Source organism: Lolium rigidum, chromosome 7 (genome assembly GCF_022539505.1).
Source record: "Lolium rigidum isolate FL_2022 chromosome 7, APGP_CSIRO_Lrig_0.1, whole genome shotgun sequence".
Lineage (NCBI taxonomy): Eukaryota > Viridiplantae > Streptophyta > Magnoliopsida > Poales > Poaceae > Lolium > Lolium rigidum.
The window spans coordinates 326,415,692-326,437,454 of NC_061514.1; the positions used below are offsets into that span (position 1 = coordinate 326,415,692).

The following is a 21,763-nucleotide window of genomic DNA, read 5'->3' on the forward strand; positions in this document are numbered from 1 at the left end:
GCCACGACCTCCTGACGTAGCTGCCACTCCAGGTCCTCCCGCCGCCGACGGTGATCCAACTCCTGCCTCTGTAGGCGGAGCTGCAGCTCCGCCAAACGCCGCCGCTCGCAGACTTCCTCCTGAATCTGCGTCTCCTCCCGCTGCAACCGCCGCAGCGCAAGCTCCTCCCACCCCCTCTGATGGCGCACCTCCCACCGGTGCTGGGTCAGCTCCTCCCGCCGCCGCCGCGCCTCCAGGAACTCCAGTCGCTCCGCATCCTCGAGCGCCACCCGGTTCTCCTCCTCATGGCGCCGCCGCTCCGCCTCCTGTCGCTGCCGCTCCGCCGCCTGCCGCGCCTCCCCGCGGTCCCTCCGCTCCCGCTGCTCCGCCTCCTGGCGTTGCCGCTCGCCCGCGTCGTAGGCATCTACGGTCGCCGCTAGCGCCGCCTCCTCCCACACCTCGTACTCTGCGAGCTGCGGGTCCGCCTCCACGACTTCTACGGCCGCCTCTAGCGCCGCCTCGTCCCACGAATCGAACATTGTGCTATTTTCCTAGGGTTTTTGCACTATGAGGCAGGGGAGGAGGGATAATATAGACCGCCGGCGAGGCGGGAAACCTCCTGCGCGGTGTCGCGGCGGGAGAATTTCCCACGCGGCGTAGTGGCGGGAGCGTCGTGGCGGTAAAATATCCCGCGCGGCGCCCTGATGTCACTGACAGGTGGATCCCATGCCCAAAAATTTCAGCCTCACTAGGCGCCGGCGCGCCCGATTCGCGCCCTTGGCGAAGGGACCGGCACGGGGTTGACGGTGCTTCTATTGGGCTCCAAAAAAACACCGGCGCCATTTGGGGCGCGCCGGTGCGAGCCCATTTTCGCTCCCGGCCCCCAAATCGCTATCGGGGCCGCTATCGGGGGCGCCGGTGGAGATGCTCTAAGAGCCCATTTTACTTCTCTCTACTAATCTCTCTCCTCCAACTAAGCAACTAAGTAATAGTACCTGATGTCAGGCGCATCTTGGCACACTTGGAATTTTCGGCGTGCAGTACTGTTATGGTCGTATAAAACCTAAGACATAACACGAGAAAAAGTAGATTGCAAAAAGGTAATGGAGAAAAGTAAGGCAATCCGTGTTACTAGATTCCTACAGCACGTTGCCAGTGTTTTTTTCCCACTAAAAATGTGTTTGTGCAATTTACTCTTAATTCCAACAATACTACGAGTAGCACATTACCATTTTCTCCAAGCATATAATGGAGAACATTGTGTGCGACATATCACGTAGAAACGAACGCTTAACAATCTGTCGGAAGTCTACTACACCGCAAATGCCACCCAGTGTCCTTTCATTTAGTGTAATTTGCTTCGTACGTCCTCTTCTCTGACGTTCATCTCTGGAACCTCATCCTTCGTCAACAGCGGTGGCAGCATTGTGGCACACTTCAAATTTCGGCGTGGAGTAGTGTCATAGTTGTAAAACCCTAAAGGTATAACATGGGAAAAAGTAGATTTCAAAAGGGAAAAGCGAAAGGTAAGAGGATGAACCAGTAGAAGTGTGTTTCTACCATTTTCTACAAGCACTCAAAAATAGATTGCTACAAAACCTGGATAGTGGTTTTTTTTTTACTCTAGCTCTGTAGAAGTGTGTTTGTGTAATTTACTAGTATTAGTTCCTCTGGTCGGATTTAATCGACGCGGAGGGAGGCATACACAGCATGTACTTAAATGTTTGGTGCGTCAATTATTAAATACCAGAGGTAGTAGTTACTAAACTACTCCCTCTGTGGCAGTAAAATGTTTTAGTTTGCCAAAATGTCTTAGGTTTATGTAACTGAATACAAGCATTCAAATAAAATAATGCGGACAATTGTGTGCACGTAAAAAACACGTGGAACAATATGTACCGCAAATGCCACCTAGCTAGTGTCCTTCCATTTCGTGTAATTTGCTTCGCACGTTCTCTTCCCTGACGTTCATCTCCCGAACCTCATCCTCGGTGAACGGCGGCGGCAGCGTGCACGGCTCTTGGGCAGATACGTACTTCTCTCTGGACTCCATCATGAACTCCCTCTCGCGTTCGGTCCTAGGACACGCCATGGACTCGGGGCAGATCTCCACGGCCCCCTTTGGCACATAGGGCTTATACCGGAGCAGTGCAGCATACTCCGTTAACACGTGCAACATGTACTCGTACACGTGGTCCATGTCCATCTCCGTCCTTGCGAAGCCGCTGCCTTCCTGTCCCATGCGCTGTGCCTCCTCCGGGTGGGCGTTGCCCCAGTCGACGGCGGACTTGATGGCAGGGCACTTTCTGGCATTGTCGATGGGCCAGTAGTGCTTGCCTGCGACGAGCCCCCGTGAGAAGAAGTCCTGGTAGTTGGTCTGGAGTGTCAGCATGGGCGAGTCGCACGCGAGGATGTACTTCTCGCTCACCGACCAGGCCCTCCCTGCCACGTAGATCTTGTACCTGTACCGGCACTGGTCCAGGATGCTCGTCTCCTTCTTCTCCTTCTCGGTAACGTCCTTCACACTGCTCCAGTGATGCTTGAACAGCCGCGCGTTCCACTCCTTCCCGGTGGCCGAGTCGTTGTTGCACTTGTACAGGTCTTGGCGCACCGGAAGCCCCACGGTGTTGCCCTTCCAGAACGCGTAGGGCTCCCTGTCCGCCCACGGCAGGCGCTCGTTCTCCCGGACGAAGCCCTCCATGAGCGGCGCCCATGGACGGACATTGATCTCCGGCCAGCCCCAGAAGGACCAGTCCGGCCAGAGGATGGCCACCTCCTGCGTCACGTCCTTGCAGTAGCGGAACAGCGGCGGCGCGGAGGCGGGATTGTTCTGGTAGTTGGCGGCGCGCACCTCGATCACGTCGCCAGTGGCGAACATCATATCGACATCTGGGACGCGGCCAGGGTAGCGCGCGAGCAGCTGCAGGATGCCCCACTCCGTGAAGATGTCTCGAGTCTGGTACGACGGGCGGCGGTACTTATGTACGTAGGCGCGCCCGGACACCACCACCAGTCGGAACATCGCCCAGCGCCGGGAGCGCAGCACCAGTTGCAGCTCTATCCCTGTTTTGCGCCACGGTTCGAGGTCCGTGTGGATGTGCCGAAAGTAGTCTGGGCACAACGGCGGGGGCTGTGACGAGGATGGTGACGACGGTGACGGTGCTGGAGCTGATGGTGCGCTGCGGCGGCACAGATCCGGGCCTGCAGTCTCATTGTTACCACAGCTGAATGGTATGGGTATAAGGGGCGCAGTGGAGGAGCGGGTGCGCGAAGGAGCGCGTCCATGCCGACTGACCCTGCCGCCGCCGGTTCCCAGGAGAGACGAGTAGTACTGTTGAATTTGTGACGAGTTAAGGCACGTATTAAATTTTAGGATTTGCTAGTTCTCAGACTATTAAATTTTCACTACAGTAGTATGCAGAAAGTTACGATCGAGGTTATTCCTATTGTTGATATAATTAACGGTTATAATTAGAACAGGTCGGTGCGTGCAGCATACTTACATCAATGTCGAGCTGGTTCCATTCGGTTCGGACGAGCAAAACAAGGAGCAAAAGGGTGCCGACGACCACTCCGACACCGCCGCTCGTGGTTGCCTTCCAGCAAACTGGCTTTCCCGGATGTGACGACGACGACCGCTCGGCCGGATCGTCGACGATCTCGTCCCCTGCTGGAGGAGGCGGCTGCACCATCTCCGCCATCTCTTCCTCGTCGTCTGCTGGATTGGAACGCTTCATCCAGCTATATTCTTGACTGGCTAGTAAACCAAGTGTGAGGAGGAAAATGCAGTGAAGGTGATCGATCTGCTTTTGTATAAGTGTGTATGTATATATTGGGTTGGGGGACATGTTGCCACGTTGACTTTCTCCGGCTGATAAGGTTATCGAGGGCATGTATAAAAAGGGTGACGACCATTTTCCTTTATAATTGTTATGTTGGATTTTTCCTTAGTTAGATGAAAGAGAATAAATAAATACTACTAGAAGGTTGTCTTCCATTAGCTACTAAGGAACGGTCCCTTAGAAAATAGGGTGTGCCTATGTCTCAGTTGACTGAGATTTTCTTAAGTCTCAGTCACCTCAGAAAAGTGCAACTGCAGTTCAAAGAAAAGTGCAACTTGGTCCAGTTGCACATTTTTGACAGAAAAGTGCAATTGCACCTTTTTAACAGAAAAGTGCAACTCAAAGCAATTTTTGTAGGTGACTTAGACTTAAGAAAATCTCAGTTGACTGAGACATAGCAAAACCGTAGAATATATATAAGAGAAGACTATTTTCTCCATGTAGCACATGTTTTCTTTCATCAACTTAATTTTCAGCTAAAATTAATTAATTCTCATTAATCGCTACAGATGACAATAAAAAATAATGCATTGAACCACTTATATTTAACGCATTCTCTGAATTATTTGAACTGCTAAAATAAGGCTCGCTTTCTCTTGCATTGTACATGCCATTACTGAAGAATTGACCGCATATTGGGCATCAATGAAACCGTACAATATGATAGGTGGCAACATATCATACTTCATCAGTTCTAAAATAACTTGCTCAAATTTATGTAGATACATAAATACATAGACACATATTACTTATAGTTATTTTTGTATTTATAAAAATATTAGAGCATCTCCAGTCGCGTCCCCCAAACCGTCCCCCAAAGGGATTTGGGGCGCGCCGGACAAAAAAAGCGTTCCAGCCGCGTCCCCCAAAGCCCTTTTTTGTCCGGCGCGCCCCCATTCGGTGTCCGGCGCCCCGAGCCCGTCCCCGTCCCACAGGGGACGCACCGGGGACGCCGGACACAGCGAAAAGCGAGGCGGGGAGTGGCGGGGCCGCCTAACAGTCGCCTACCTCGCGACGGAAGTTATTGGCGCGCAGCGACGGTGCAGTTCCCGCAGAGGGCGCAGCGACGCGTCCCGTCGCGCCTAGCTCTGCGTGCCGGCGTTAATGAGCGCCACCGCTCCTCCGCCTCCCTCCGGCCTATAAAAAGGGGCGCCTCTCATCGTCCCTCTCACACACAAACCCTAGCGCCTCTCTCCCAAACCCTAGCCGCCACCATCTCTCAACAAGACTCGACGCTATGTCTGGTAGAGGCGGACCTCGCGGCCGCAGCCGTGGTCGTGGTCGTGGTCGTGGCCGCGGCGTAGCTGAACGCTCGCCGTCGCCTTCCACGCCGCCGCCTTCATCATCGTCGGAGATGGACGTGGAGCCGGACGTCCTGTTCGAGTTCGTCCATGTCCTCAAGGGCGACCCGCGCGGCATCCAGAGGCTGCCGGACTCCTTCGCCGAGTACGTCGGCGGCGTACGCCCGCGCACGATGCATCTGCGGGAGCATTCGTGCGGCTACTGCCGGTGGATCGTCAAGGCGATCTACGACGCGCGCGGCAAGATGTACCTCAACATCGGCTGGGAGAAGTTCGCGCGCCACCACAGCCTCCAAGCCGGCTTCATCCTCGTGTTCTCCTACTTGGGCAACAGGGACATGAAAGTCAAGGTCTTCGACGAGAGGCGCTGCCTCCGGGACTACCACGTCGACGAGGGACGACGACAGCACCGACGAGGAGGACGACTGAATGAGTGTTGTTTCTTCGCAGCGAATACGTGCACGGAGGTTTCTGCCTGTTCGCCTCATCGGTAGAACCAACAAGGGCACCATCCTCCCGCTGGATTTTCCAGTTTAGGTGATTGGGTGTGCCCTCGAGTGTTCTTTCTTAGCAGCGAACACACGAAACCTTCGATGCACGGCCTAGTTAGGTTTAGTTTCTTTGCAATATTTTATATTTGTGTCCACCATGGTTCAAACTATGTATTAGTTTGTGGAAAACCATGTTCCAAACTGTGTTTTCGTGTAAACCACGTTCCAAATTATGTATTAGTTTGTGGAAATTGAAATAAAAATGCCAGAAAAATTATTTTAAATGTTTGGGGGCGGCGTTTGGGGGACGCGGCTGGGGAGCGACGTCCCCCAAACGCGGCACAAACGAAACACGTCCCCCAAACGCTCGATCCGGCGCGGTTTGGGGGACGGTTTGGGGGACGCGGCTGGAGATGCTCTTAAGCAAGTTATTTTGAGACGGAGGGAGTATATTACATTCTTATTACTGGCATGAGTTGATTGAGGGATTCGAGAAAGTCAAGGCACATACATAAGTACGCGCGGTTAATTAATGAATTGTTCAAGCAAATATACGTATCTTATGTTGGTGGCAAAGGAAGTTTGTTGACCAAAATTTACTTTAGATGTACGTACATGAGTATGTACGCAGCTTAAGTTGGGGGCAAATGAAGTTGACTAAAACTAACTTTAGTGCTATGTGACTTCATAATTAAGGCATCTATCATAGGCCAAGCCATGCTACTAGGGACTTTCGCAAAGGTAATTTAGTGTACTCCAAATAAAGTACTACTATAGTTGGTACTTGTTGCAAGCTTAGAGCATCTCCAGCCGCGTCCCTCAAAGCGTCCCGCAAAGGGATTTGGGACGCGTCGGACAAAAAAACCGTTCCAGCCGCGTCCCCCAAAGCCTATTTTTGTCCGGCGCGCCCCATACGGTGTCCGGCGCCCCGAGCCCGTCCCCGTCCCACAGGGGACGCACCGGGCATGCCGGACACAACGAAAAGCGAGGCGGGGAGTGGCGGGGCCGACCCGTCGGCCGGCACGGCTAATTTTAACCTAACCGTCGCCTACCTCGCGACGGAAGTTATTCGCGCGCAGTGACACACGGCGGCATCTTTGACTTAATGGCGACGGAGGGGCAGGCGAGACGTCTCGTCGGTGCTGCGCAGCCTCCACGCGTCGCCGGCGTTCGCACGCCACCGCCCGTTTCCGCGCGATCTTCCCGCCTCTTCTCGCCTGTTCCCGCGCTTTCTTCCCGACGCCGGCGTCTATAAAAGGTCTCCCGGCTCAATGGTAGCCACCACACCCCGCCGGCAACAAACACAGCCCTCGTCGCTCCACCGCCGTCTCCTCCACCACCAGTAGCAATGGCGAACCGCCCCGGCGCTGGCCACTTCCCTCCACCGCCGTCTCCTCCACTTGCAGTCCCGGAAACGCAGGTCGACACCGACCCCTCAGCAGCGGCCCGGGAAGAGCGATGGCGTGCACACCGTCAGCAGCGGCGGGAGGCAATGCAGCAGCAGGCCCGCCAGCAGCGGGAGGCGGCGCAGGCGGCAGATCTGGCGACGTTCTGCGCCCATGGCCCCGCTTTTGGCGAGACCGCGGCGGCAGCAGCGTGGCAGGAGCAGCAGGACGCCACCGTTGCGGCGTCTGACGCCTCGACGAGACAGGAGGCGCGACGGTGCCGGTACCGGGCGGAGATGGAGCAGCGGTGGGCTGACGAGCGCCAGCGCCAGCTCGCTGAGCGGGATGCGCTGTACCGAGATCGGCGGGAGTCGATCGAGCGCCGGCGGCGGGAGTCGATCGAGCACCAGCGGCAGCTGGCGGCGGAGGAGCGTCGGCAGCAGGAGGCGGCGCTGGCGGCGATCTGGGGGAGGCGGGCGGACCAGTTGGCGGCGGCGATGATGGAGGCGCCAACAGATGTGGAGGACGATGCGCCAATGGAGGAGGAGGAGGCCGAGGCGGAGGAGACCGAGGTGGAGGACGACGACGACGACGAGTTCGAGTGGTCCGACGACGACGGGCCGCACCCGGACGAGACGGCTGATCAGCAACGCGCGCTCGTCGAGTCCTTCGAGTCGGAGAAGAAGCTCCAGGATGACGCCCTGCCCGCGAAGAGGCGCAGATTCGTCGCGCCGTCGAGCTCTCCCTCCAGGCGGCGCAGCAGGGGACGGCGGAGGACGCGCGGCGGGAGCGGCACCGTCTGGCCACCGCCGAACGCAAGGAGAGGAGGCGCGCGCAGGAGGAGCTGCGGCGTAGGGGAGGCGACGACGGGGCGGGGCCGTCGAACGCGCCGCCGGGCGGTCAGTAGTGTAGGTTTAGATGAAATCTAGCCGTTTTCATTCAAACTTTGTAATATATAATCAAAATTGAATGAAAACCTTTATTTTCGTGCACCAAAATTCATTTGGGGCGGCGTTTGGGGGACGCGGCTGGGGAGCGACGTCCCCCAAAGGCGGCACGAACAAAACACGTCCCCCAAACGCTCAATCCGGCGCGGTTTGGGGGACGCTTTGGGGGACGCGACTGGAGATGCTCTTAGATAACTATTTTCTATGTTCCAAAATAACTGAAACTTGCCGAGCAGTTCTGGCATTTGCTCGTCCAAATTTACTTTGTTTTCTAACTTTAATTTAATGATATTTTCTTCATAGTTATCTAATCTCAAAATCTGATATTGAATAATTAATTCAATTTACAATAAATTGTATATTATATTTGGGGTCATTGCTAGCTTAATGATCCCACTATCATTAAAATAATGCTCTCAAGATCAAAATTGGTTGATTTAGTTCTGCTGCTTAGACATCATTGAAGTAGATTGTAAGTCATCCTGACAAAACACGCTCAGATTCATGGACATACATTATACCAGCAATATACTAATTAAGAGAAATACTTTTATACTTACACGTATGAGTGTAGGTGTTTCTATCACCATTGGTTTTGCTTTGAGATTTGAATAAAATGAACGTAGAGAAAAGAATCTTTCTATCTACCAAAGCGAGCGAGAATCTCGAGGGATAAACCTACGGTCCAGAACACACCAACACCCATGCGCGTGTACAAAATTTAATCTCTACTAATTAATTGACAATATGTTGATTTCTAACAAAGCAGAGACATCCGCATGACCATATATATGATTTAATACCTGCATTCATATTTTCCTCCTTGATCGTCTCCTCAGCCCTCTACCTCGACGTATCTTTCCAGCAACAGTTTTCTTTTACCTATTTTTTTGCTAAAAAATAGAAAAGAACATGTCACCCTATCGAACTTTTCTTAGCATCCTCATTTTCTTGAAACAAGAGGAAGCCCTCAGCCGGATTCCATGTGTACCTACTATGTAATATTTTTGCATGAAGATGCGAATTATTTTTCCGCAAAAATAAATTTCACATCTTTCTAGAGAAAAAATGACATTTTCTCTTTTCTATTTCTTTCATAGCTTACTCCTCTTAATGTGTCCATCTACATGATCACAAATATTATCTAGCAGTCACAATAAATTATGCAAATATTTCTACAGGTGTAAACGGATCAGATTTTGCTCATACCATATCCTTTACCCTATATTTTTCTCGGATTCAGATCAAAGCGGGTATTGACCGGTTTTAAATTCGAATGTTGTTATATTGAACTGCATATTCGAATAAAAAACAGGGTGGACTTGGACTAGAAACAAAAAAGAGTTGAATATATGTTCTCATCGGTAGATAGTTATAGTTATTACAACGGGGGATTTAAACTTCCAGTCTTGTGTAGTTAAGAAAAAAGATACTCAATTTATGCTAACACTTAAGTATTTCCATTGATAGAATTTAGAGCTAAACATGGTCAAGAAATAAATTCGGTAACTCAATAACTATTAACATTGGGAGATTTACCTTGGATTTTAATTTAAAAATCAGACTATTCAGCTTAAAACCTTTGGATTATCCTAATTAAATTTCGGATAATCCATATTCGCATCTATTTTCTATATCATATATTTTGAGAAGATGCAATCATATTATTGTTTATCAGGTGATCGATAAAAAATATGGAAAGTAACGGTTCGTTAATTAGCTAGAGGACCTGGCCCATTGCATAACTTTTTCATTTTTTGATTAATTATCTTCATTTTATTTGGTTATTTTTAAAATGGGGTCAAGTTTGTTCGCATGAGCGCATTCATATAGCCAAAAAGTAGCATGTTTCAAAAGTATGAGTGTATCTACACAATATATAATCACTCTACTTGGGAACCTTAAAATTTTAAAAATCAAAATTTGTAAGCATTCTATCGCCATAAATCTCACCTTTTCTAATTCGCCATGTATGTTTTCGTTAAATAGAAGTTAAATAGAACATAGTCAACAAGTGCAGATAATTAATTAGCTAGGAGGCTTGAAAATTAGTAGAACCAGGAAATTGCCTATAAAATATATGGTGTACTTTGATCTGTTGTTAAAATCGAGCTGCGAGAAGGGCATTTTGAGTAGTTTTGTTTGTACACATTCCATATATAAAAACTCATTCTTTAGCACGCGTACGTACTAGGACTCCTCAGATTGTGAAAAGTAATTATTTGTATAAATAAAATTTGGTAACACTCTATTTTACAGGGCAAGCAGATGATGCACCCATATGTATGTATGTATGTATGTATGTATGTATGTATGTATGTATGTATGTATGTATGTATGTATGTATGCATGCATGTATGTATGCATGCATGCATGTATGCATGTATGTATGCATGTATGTATGCATGTATGTATGTATGTATGTATGTATGTATGTATGTATGTATGTATGTATGTATGTATGTATGTATGTATGTATGTGTGTATGTATGTATGTATGTATGTATGTATGTATGTATCTATGTAAGTATGTACGTAGGTACGTATGTATGTAGGTACGTATGTACGTATGTATGTACGTATGTATGTATGTATGTATGTATGTCGCCCCCACGCAGGCGGCAGGGGAGGAAACCCTAGCCGCGGCGCCTCCCACCCCCTCCACATGCGTCCTCCCTCCTTCGCCGCCGCCAAGGGGCGCCCGGGAAAATTTTGGCCGGCGCCGGCGGGGCCCCTCCTCGTTCCCTTGTCCCATTCGAACCGCTTTGGCGGCCAGCGTTGGCTGCGGCTGAACGACAAGGAGGGCTTGGGCGTGGTGCTGCTGGGTACCATGGCGCTGCATCGGTGGTGCGGCGGACGGCATCGACTCTTCTCCAGGAAGATCTACAACGTTGGGGTGGGGTCTGGCCGGTGAGAACCGGGCTCCAATTCGGTCGGAGCCGACGATGGTGGCGTCCTCGGGCGTCATCACCTTGTTGAAGGCATCGTTGCTACAGATCCGACATCAACCTCTTTGTTCCGGGGGAAACCCCTGATCTGGATACAAATCAGACGTTGGCGGCACCTCTGGTGTCGTTTTCCCTCTTGATTAGGGTATCGTTCTGGAACAAGTGATACCTGGAGGAAGTCATCTGGCGGAGCGGTGTTCCATCTACCGCGCCGATGTTGGCGGGTCTCGGCGGCATGGTGCAGCGGAGCCTCGGGGATGGACGCAGGGTGATGGACGTGCGCAGGATGGTGGTGTTGTCTGGCATCGTGGTGGCGTTGGTGACATGCCTCGCAAGTTCATTGCATTGATTTCTCCCGAAGATGGGTATGTGGAAGACGGTGGCGGCGAGGACTTCTGGAGCGTGTATGATGGTACGCACCGAGGGTCTATCGGACCGGTTGGGCCACCTGCTCGCCATTGGACGACTTGTCGAGGCCTTTGGTTTTTTTGATGATGCGCGTTGGTGTGATGTCAGGGTGTTGGCTCTTTTCATTGACCCCCCTCATTGGTGATGTAGGATTAGCGAGCTATCGTTAATTTTGGTGGCTTCGGTTCGATCTTTGTAATTGTTCTTGTAATGTGTTGTGAATAATCTAATAAAAAAGCAGTGTGTATTCCTTGGATGCAGAAGCTGGGGTGATATTTCCCCCATTTCAAAAAAATGTATGTATGTATGTATGTATGTATGTATGTATGTATGTATGTATGTATGTATGTATGTATGCATGTATGCATGTATGCGGGCGCAGCCCGTACTGTCCGCCCATACCCGATGCCCTACCAAGAATCCAAACAAACAAGGGCGGTTACTGATGCGTGTAGTTGACACGTCCGTTGGGAACCCCAAGAGGAAGGTGTGATGCGCACAGCGGCAAGTTTCCCTCGGTAAGAAACCAAGGTTTAATCGAACCAGTAGGAGTCAAGAAGCACGTTGAAGGTTGATGGCGGCGGGATGTAGTGCGGCGCAACACCGGAGATTCCGGCGCCAACGTGGAACCTGCACAACACAACCAAAGTACTTTGCCCCAACGAAACAGTGAGGTTGTCAATCTCACCGGCTTGCTGTAACAAAGGATTAACCGTATTGTGTGGAAGATGATTGTTTGCAAGAAAACAGTAACACAAGTATTGCAGTAGATTGTATGCGATGTAAAGAATAGGACCGGGGTCCACAGTTCACTAGAGGTGTCTCTCCCATAAGATAAAAGCATGTTGGGTGAACAAATTACAGTCGGGCAATTGACAAATAGAGAGGGCATAACAATGCACATACATGACATGATAAATATAGTGAGATTTAATTGGGCATTACGACAAAGTACATAGACCGCTATCCAGCATGCATCTATGCCTAAAAAGTCCACCTTCAGGTTATCGTCCGAACCCCTTCCAGTATTAAGTTGCAAAACAACAGACAATTGCATTAAGTATGGTGCGTAATGTAATCAATAACTACATCCTCGGACATAGCATCAATGTTTTATCCCTAGTGGCAACAGCACATCCACAACCTTAGAACCTTCTGGCACTGTCCCAGATTCAATGGAGGCATGAACCCACTATCGAGCATAAATACTCCCTCTTGGAGTTAAGAGCAAAAACTTGGCCGAGCCTCTACTAATAACGGAGAGCATGCAAGATCTTAAACAACACATAGGTAATAACTTGATAATTATCATAACATAGTATTCTCTATCCATCGGATCCCGACAAACACAACATATAGTATTACGAGATAGATGATCTTGATCATGTTAGGCAGCTCACAAGATCCAACAATGAAGCACAATGAGGAGAAGACAACCATCTAGCTACTGCTATGGACCCATAGTCCAGGGGTGAACTACTCACTCATCACTCCGGAGGCGACCATGGCGGTGAAGAGTCCTCCGGGGGATGAATCCCCTCTCCGGCAGGGTACCGGAGGAGATCTCCAGAATCCCCCGAGATGGGATTGGCGGCGGCGGCGTCTCAGTAAGGTTTTCCGTATCGTGGCTCTCGGTACTGGGGGTTTCGCGACGGAGGCTATTTGTAGGCGGAAGGGCAGGTAAAGAGGCGGCACGAGGGCCCACACCATAGGTCGGCGCGGCCAGGGCCTGGGCCGCGCCGCCCTGGTGTGTCGCCACCTCATGGCCCCACTTCGACTCTCCTTCGGTCTTCTGGAAGCTTCGTGGCAAAATAGGACCCTGGGCGTTGATTTCGTCCAATTCCGAGAATATTTCGTTACTAGGATTTCTGAAACCAAAAACAGCAGAAAACAGCAACTGGCTCTTCGGCATCTTGTTAATAGGTTAGTTCCGAGAAAATGCACGAATATGACATAAAGTGTGCATAAAACATGTAGATATCATCAATAATGTGGCATGGAACATAAGAAATTATCGATACGTCGGAGACGTATCAGCATCCCCAAGCTTAGTTCCGCTCGTCCCGAGCAGGTAAAACGATAACAAAGATAATTTCGAAGTGACATGCCATCATAACCTTGATCATACTATTTGTAAACATATGTAATGAATGCAGCGATCAAAACAATGGTAATGACATGAGTAAACAAGTGAATCATAAAGCAAAGACTTTTCATGAATAGTACTTCAAGACAAGCATCAATAAGTCTTGCATAAGAGTTAACTCATAAAGCAATAAATCAAAGTAAAGGTATTGAAGCAACACAAAAGAAGATTAAGTTTCAGCGGTTGCTTTCAACTTATAACATGTATATCTCATGGATAATTGTCAACATAGAGTAATATAATAAGTGCAATATGCAAGTATGTAGGAATCAATGCACAGTTCACACAAGTGTTTGCTTCTTAAGGTGGAGAGAAATAGGTGAACTGACTCAACATAAAAGTAAAAAGAATGGTCCTTCAAAGAGGAAAGCATCGATTGCTATATTTGTGCTAGAGCTTTTATTTTGAAAACATGAAACAATTTTGTCAACGGTAGTAATAAAGCATATGAGTTATGTAAATTATATCCTACAAGTTGCAAGCCTCATGCATAGTATACTAATAGTGCCCGCACCTTGTCCTAATTAGCTTGGACTACCGGATCATCACAATACACATGTTTTAACCAAGTGTCACAATGGGGTACCTCCATGCCGCCTGTACAAAGGTCTAAGGAGAAAGCTCGCATTTTGGATTTCTCGCTTTTGATTATTCTCAACTTAGACATCCATACCGGGACAACATGGACAACAGATAATGGACTCCTCTTTAATGCATAAGCATGTGGCAACAATTATTATTCTCATATGAGATTGAGGATATATGTCCAAAACTGAAACTTCCACCATGAATCATGGCTTTAGTTAGCGGCCCAATGTTCTTCTCTAACAATATGCATGCTCCAACCATTAAGGTGGTAGATCTCTCTTACTTCGAGACAAGACGGACATGCATAACAACTCACATGATATTCAACAAAGAATAGTTGATGGCGTCCCAGAAACATGGTTATCGCACAACAAGCAACTTAATAAGAGGTAAAGTGCATAAGTACATATTCAATACCACAATAGTTTTTAAGCTATTTGTCCCATGAGCTATATATTGCAAAGGCGAATGATGGAAATTTTAAAGGTAGCACTCAAGCAATTTACTTTGGAATGGCGGAGAAATACCATGTAGTAGGTAGGTATGGTGGACACAAATGGCATAGTGGTTGGCTCAAGGATTTTGGATGCATGAGAAGTATTCCCTCTCGATACAAGGTTTAGGCTAGCAAGGTTTATTTGAAACAAACACAAGGATGAACGGTGCAGCAAAACTCACATAAAAGACATATTGTAAACATTATAAGACTCTACACCGTCTTCCTTGTTGTTCAAACTCTTTACTAGAAATTATCTAGACTTTAGAGAGACCAAATATGCAAACCAAATTTAGCAAGATCTAGGTGTTTCTTCATTAATGGGTGCAAAGTATATGATGCAAGAGCTTAAACATGAGCACAACAATTGCCAAGTATCAAATTATTCAAGACATTTTAGAATTACTACATGTAGCATTTTCCAATTCCAACCATATAACAATTTAACGAAGAAGAAACTTCGCCATGAATACTATGAGTAAAGCCTAAGGACATACTTGTCCATATGCTACAGCGGAGCGTGTCTCTCTCCCATACGGTGAATGCTAGGATCCATTTTATTCAAACAAAAACAAAAACAAAAACAAACGAGACGCTCCAAGCAAAGTACGTAAGATGTGACGGAATAAAAATATAGTTTCGGGGAGGAACCTGATAATGTTGTCGATGAAGAAGGGGATGCCTTGGGCATCCCCAAGCTTAGACGCTTGAGTCTTCTTAAAATATGCAGGGGTGAACCACCGGGGCATCCCCAAGCTTAGAGCTTTCACTCTCCTTGATCATATTGCATAATACTCCTCTCTTGATCCTTGAAAACTTCCTCCACACCAAACTCGAAACAACTCATTAGAGGGTTAGTGGACAATAAAAATTAACATGTTCAGAGGTGACACAATCATTCTTAACACTTCTGAACATTGCATAAAGCTACTTGGACATTAATGGATCAAAGAAATTCATCCAACATAGCAAAAGAGGCAATGCGAAATAAAAGGCAGAATCTGTCAAAACAGAACAGTCCGTAAAGATGGATTTTATTGAGGCACCAGACTTGCTCAAATGAAAATGCCCAAATTGAATGAAAGTTGCGTACATATCTGAGGATCACTCACGTAAATTGGCTTAATTTTCTGAGTTACCTACAGAGAATTAGACCCAGATTCGTGACAGCAAAAAATCTGTTTCTGCGCAGTAATCCAAATCTAGTATTCACTTTACTATCAAAGACTTTACTTGGCACAAAAAAACACAAAACTAAGATAAGGAGAGGTTGCTACAGTAGTAAACAACTTCCAAGACTCAAATATAAAACAAAAATACTGTAGTAAAAACATGGGTTGTCTCCCATAAGCGCTTTTCTTTAACGCCTTTCAGCTAGGCGCGAAAGTGTATATCAAGTAACATCAAGAGATGAAGCATCAACATCATAATTTGTTCTAATAATAGAATCATAAGGTAACTTCATTCTCTTTCTAGGGAAGTGTTCCATACCTTTCTTGAGAGGAAATTGATATTTAATATTACCTTCCTTCATATCAACAGTAGCACCAACGGTTCGAAGAAAAGGTCTTCCCAATATAATGGGGCAAGATGCATTGCATTCAATATCCAAGACAACAAAATCAACGGGGACAAGGTTATTGTTAACCATAATATGAACATTATCAACTCTCCCCAAAGGTTTCTTCTTAGCATTATCAGCGAGATTAACATCCAAATAACAATTTTTCAATGGTGGCAAGTCAAGCATATCATAGACTTTCTTAGGCATAACAGAAATACTTGCACCAAGATCACATAAAGCATTACAATCAAAATCATTGATCCTCATTTTAATGATGGGCTCCCAACCATCCTCTAGCTTTCTAGGAATAGAAGTTTCAAGTTTTAGTTTCTCTTCTCTAGCTTTTATGAGAGCATTTGTAATATGTTTTGTGAAAGCCAAGTTTACAACGCTAGCATTGGGACTCTTAGCAAGTTTTTGTAAGAACTTTATAACTTCAGAGATGTGGCAATCATCAAAATCTAAATCATTACAATCTAAAGCAATGGGATTATCATCCCCAAGGTTGGAAAAAATTTCAGCAGTTTTATCACAGGCAGTTTCAGCAGTTTTAGCAATTTCAGGCAGTTTTGCGCGCTTTGCACTAGGAGTAGAAACATTGCCAACACCAATTATTTTATCATTGATATTGGAAGGTGCAGCAACATGTGAGGAATCAACATTACTTGTGGTGGTAATAGTCCAAACTTTAGCTACATTTTTCTCTTTAGCTAGTTTTTCATTTTCTTCTCTATCCCACCTAGCACGTGAGTTCAGCCATTAATCTTATATTCTCATTAATTCTAACTTGGATGGTATTTGCTGTAGTAACAATTTTATTTTCAATATCCCCATTAGGCATAACTTTCGATTTCAAAAGATCAACATCAGAGGCAAGACTATCAACCTTAGAAGCAAGAATATCAATTTTATTGAGCTTTTCCTCAACAGATTTGTTAAAGGCAGTTTGTGTACTAATAAATTCTTTAAGCATAGCTTCAAGTCCAGGGGGTGTGTTCCTATTATTATTGTAAGAATTACCATAAGAATTAGCATAACCATTACCATTATTATAAGGATATGACCTATAGTTATTACTAGAATTGTTCCGATAAGCATTGTTGTTGAAATTATTATTTTTAATGAAGTTTACATCAACATGTTCTTCTTGGTCAACCAATGAAGCTAACGGAACATTATTAGGATCAACATTAGTCCTATCATTCACAAGCATAGACATAATAGCATCAATCTTATCATTCAAGGAAGAGGATTCTTCAACAGAATTTACCTTCTTACCTTGTGGAGCTCTTTCCGTGTGCCATTCAGAGTAATTAATCATCATATTATCAAGGAGCTTTGTTGCTTCACAAAGAGTGATGGACATAAAGGTACCTCCAGCAGCTGAATCCAATAAATTCCGCGAAGAAAAATTTAGTCCTGCATAGAAGGTTTGGATGATCATCCAAGTAGTCAGTCCATGGGTTGGGCAATTTTTAACCAAAGATTTCATTCTTTCCCAAGCTTGAGCAACATGTTCATTATCCAATTGTTTAAAATTCATTATGCTACTCCTCAAAGATATAATTTTAGCAGGGGGATAATATCTACCAATAAAAGCATCCTTGCATTTAGTCCATGAATCAATACTATTCTTAGGCGAGAGATAGCAACCAATCTTTAGCTCTTCCTCTTAATGAGAAAGGAAACAATTTTAATTTTATAATGTCACCATCTACATCTTTATATTTTTGCATTTCACATAGTTCAACAAAGTTATTGAGATGGGCAGCAGCATCATCAGAACTAACACCAGAAAATTGCTCTCGCATAACAAGATTCAGTAAAGCAGGTTTAATTTCAAAGAATTCTGCTGTAGTAGCAGGTGGAGCAATAGGTGTGCATAAGAAATCATTATTATTTGTGGTTGTGAAGTCACACAACTTAGTATTTTCAGGAGTGTCCATTTTAGTAGTAGTAAATAAAGCAAACTAAATAAATGCAAGTAAACTAATTTTTTTGTGTTTTTGATATAACGAACAAGATAGCAAATAAAGTAAAGCTAGCAACTAATTTTTTGTGTGTTTTGATATAAGTGCAGCAAACAAAGTAGTAAATAAAATAAAGCAAGACAAAAACAAAGTAAAGAGATTGGGAAGTGGAGACTCCCCTAGCAGCGTGTCTTGATCTCCCCGGCAACGGCGCCAGAAATTTGCTGCTGGCGTGCAGTTGACGTGGGAGATAGAAATCTTTGTGGTGTAACTTTTCTTCAGGTCCCCGGCAACGGCGCCAGAAATTTGCTTGATGCGTGTAGTTGACACGTCCGTTGGGAACCCCAAGAGGAAGGTGTGATGCGCACAGCGGCAAGTTTCCCTCAGTAAGAAACCAAGGTTTAATCGAACCAGTAGGAGTCAAGAAGCACGTTGAAGGTTGATGGCGGCGGGATGTAGTGCGGCGCAACACCGGAGATTCCGGCGCCAACGTGGAACCTGCACAACACAACCAAAGTACTTTGCCCCAACGAAACAGTGAGGTTGTCAATCTCACCGGCTTGCTGTAACAAAGGATTAACCGTATTGTGTGGAAGATGATTGTTTGCAAGAAAACAGTAACACAAGTATTGCGATGAGATTGTATGCGATGTAAAGAATAGGACCGGGGTCCACAGTTCACTAGAGGTGTCTCTCCCATAAGATAAAAGCATGTTGGGTGAACAAATTACAGTCGGGCAATTGACAAATAGAGAGGGCATAACAATGCACATACATGACATGATAAATATAGTGAGATTTAATTGGGCATTACGACAAAGTACATAGACCGCTATCCAGCATGCATCTATGCCTAAAAAGTCCACCTTCGAGGTTATCGTCCGAACCCCTTCCGGTATTAAGTTGCAAAACAACAGACAATTGCATTAAGTATGGTGCGTAATGTAATCAATAACTACATCCTCGGACATAGCATCAATGTTTTATCCCTAGTGGCAACAGCACATCCACAACCTTAGAACCTTCTGGCACTGTCCCAGATTCAATTGAGGCATGAACCCACTATCGAGCATAAATACTCCCTCTTGGAGTTAAGAGCAAAAACTTGGCCAGAGCCTCTACTAATAACGGAGAGCATGCAAGATCTTAAACAACACATAGGTAATAACTTGATAATTATCATAACATAGTATTCTCTATCCATCGGATCCCGACAAACACAACATATAGTATTACAGATAGATGATCTTGATCATGTTAGGCAGCTCACAAGATCCAACAATGAAGCACAATGAGGAGAAGACAACCATCTAGCTACTGCTATGGACCCATAGTCCAGGGGTGAACTACTCACTCATCACTCCGGAGGCGACCATGGAGGTGAAGAATCCTCCGGGGGATGAATCCCCTCTCCGGCAGGGTACCGGAGGAGATCTCCAGAATCCCCCGAGATGGAATTGGCGGCGGCGGCGTCTCAGTAAGGTTTTCCGTATCGTGGCTCTCGGTACTGGGGGTTTCACGACGGAGGCTATTTGTAGGCGGAAGGGCAGGTAAAGAGGCGGCACGAGGGGCCCACACCATAGGTCGGCGCGGCCAGGGCCTGGGCCGCGCCGCCCTGGTGTGTCGCCACCTCGTGGCCCCACTTCGACTCTCCTTCGGTCTTCTGGAAGCTTCGTGGCAAAATAGGACCCTGGACTTTGATTTCGTCCAATTCCGAGAATATTTCGTTACTAGGATTTCTGAAACCAAAAACAGCAGAAAACAACGAATCGGCTCTTCGGCATCTTGTTAATAGGTTAGTTCCAGAAAATGCACGAATATGACATAAAGTGTGCATAAAACATGTAGATATCATCAATAATGTGGCATGGAACATAAGAAATTATCGATACGTCGGAGACGTATCAGTTACCGACTTAAGAAAAGGCGTTGATTTTTTTTTATCACAGGAGAGAAAAAAATGAACATAAGGTATTGCATAAATAGCAACCGACCGTATGGATGCGTGCAGTCGTAAAGCCCGCCCGTACTGCAGAATGAGATCGGAGATGAAAATATGAAGAAAACATCCAGTGCAAATGGCGATCACCCGTACGGGTGCGTGCGGTTGTATCGCACGCCCGTACCGGTAGAAGTCGGAAAACAAAGTTACAAAAAATGTCGACCACCCGTACGGGCGCGTGCGGTCATACCACCTACCCGTAGAGGGGTCGAATAACTTTCTTTTAAATTGGAAAACTGTAAAGAACTCGAAAATGTATAGAGACTTGAACTGATAAGAATAAAATTACCTCAAACTCACTTACAATGGTTTTTGGTAAAGTTCTCTTACCTCTTGGACTCTCATATTGTTCCCCTTTTCCCTCCATTTATGGTGGTTAGAAAATTCCTGCTAGCAGCATCACACAGAATAAGAGAAACATCTTCATAAAAGCGAAGAGTACCTAGTGGTACAAAGACCGTGGATATGTTATGCAGTAGTATTTATTCGTCCATAGACTCTTGATCTTCAAGTTGTCCTTCACTCCATTGTACGATCTGTAAATAAAATTCTTGCAAAAGCAAAATCCAACGAGTCATTCTAGGTTTAACATCCGCCCTTTTAGGATTTCTTTTAAGCCCTTACGATCAGTTTAGACTCTAACTTTTGAGTCAATTCGTTTTCTATCTAGTGGTAATTTATATGTGCGTTGTTGAGAGTACGTCTATGTAACATACCGAATTTCAAATAAAGGAAGAAGAACAATTTCAATTATCCAAAATTGAGAACCAACAAAAACTTTTACTTGCATATAGTACCCTGCATAGGACTTGTGCATTTTGAGTGCTATGCCATGATGTTTGTTACTTTGTGTTTGTGATGAACTCTAAAACCCTAGAGTGATCAAGTGATCATCATAGTTAAATACCTCAAAAAGAGAAAGAATTCAAATATCACAAAAACCCTAAAAACCCTAATATAAGGTCTATGTCATTTTTGGTAAATCTGATCTTAGACCCATTTGATCTTCACCAATAATTGTGTTATGATATTAAAGAATGAATACAACTTTGAGAATCAAAGATTTACTTTTCAAATCATTTTCAAAATTGAAAACATGATCACATATGATCATGGTCATTTCCGACTTTTATAGTCCGGTACCTACTTTGAGCCTATCTATTTCAATTTTTCCAAACCAAACAAATCCAACTCTTGGCATGTCATCCAAGTACTCAACAAGGTGAACAACTTCTGTAAAGATCACCATATCAAATTCATCATGGATCAAGAGATAGAAGCATGCCAAGATGAGACTTTGAAACATATGTAACAATCTCCAATTTTGAAATGTGATCAAACCAGGCCACCACTTGCTCACCACTTGACCTAGCATTGACCACAAGACCCTCCTACACCAAACCCATGCCTTGGAACCCCCTGGACACGACCAAACACGGCCTAGCCATGGCCATGCCGGCCACGTCGCCCACGACACGCCTCCCTCTCTTTCTCTTCCTCATCGCCACGGCCACCATGTCCAACGCGTCGCCCATGATCCCAGGAGATCGCCTGTACCCGCCGTTGGTCGAGGAGACGCCGACAAGCCCCGGACGACGCGCGCCCAGGACGCCCCAGGTACGCCGCCAACGGCATGGCGACGTCACCCAGTGCACGGACACGTCCACGCGGCGCTCGCCAGATCTCGCCGTACCCG

The 21,763-nt window shown here is 46.3% G+C and overlaps 1 protein-coding gene across 1 annotated transcript; it reads right to left on the reverse strand.

Moving 5' to 3' along the window:
* Positions 1–1,894: 1,894 nt before the first annotated feature.
* On the reverse strand, positions 1,895–3,716 carry LOC124673360. The gene is made up of 2 exons (XM_047209454.1): positions 3,483–3,716; positions 1,895–3,310 (listed from the first exon to the last, which is right to left on the reverse strand). Exons 1-2 carry the CDS (start codon positions 3,714–3,716, stop codon positions 1,895–1,897), a joined length of 1,650 nt encoding a protein of 549 aa, XP_047065410.1.
* Positions 3,717–21,763: the final 18,047 nt, after the last annotated feature.

Excerpts from the sequence above, each read along its gene's own strand:
- LOC124673360 (XM_047209454.1), bottom strand. The coding sequence starts at position 3,716 with ATGAAGCGTTCCAATCCAGCAGACGACGAGGAAGAGATGGCGGAGATG. Across the intron at positions 3,311-3,482 it reads GGAACCAGCTCGACATTGAT|TACTACTCGTCTCTCCTGGG; the intron begins GTAAGTATGCTG and ends CAAATTCAACAG.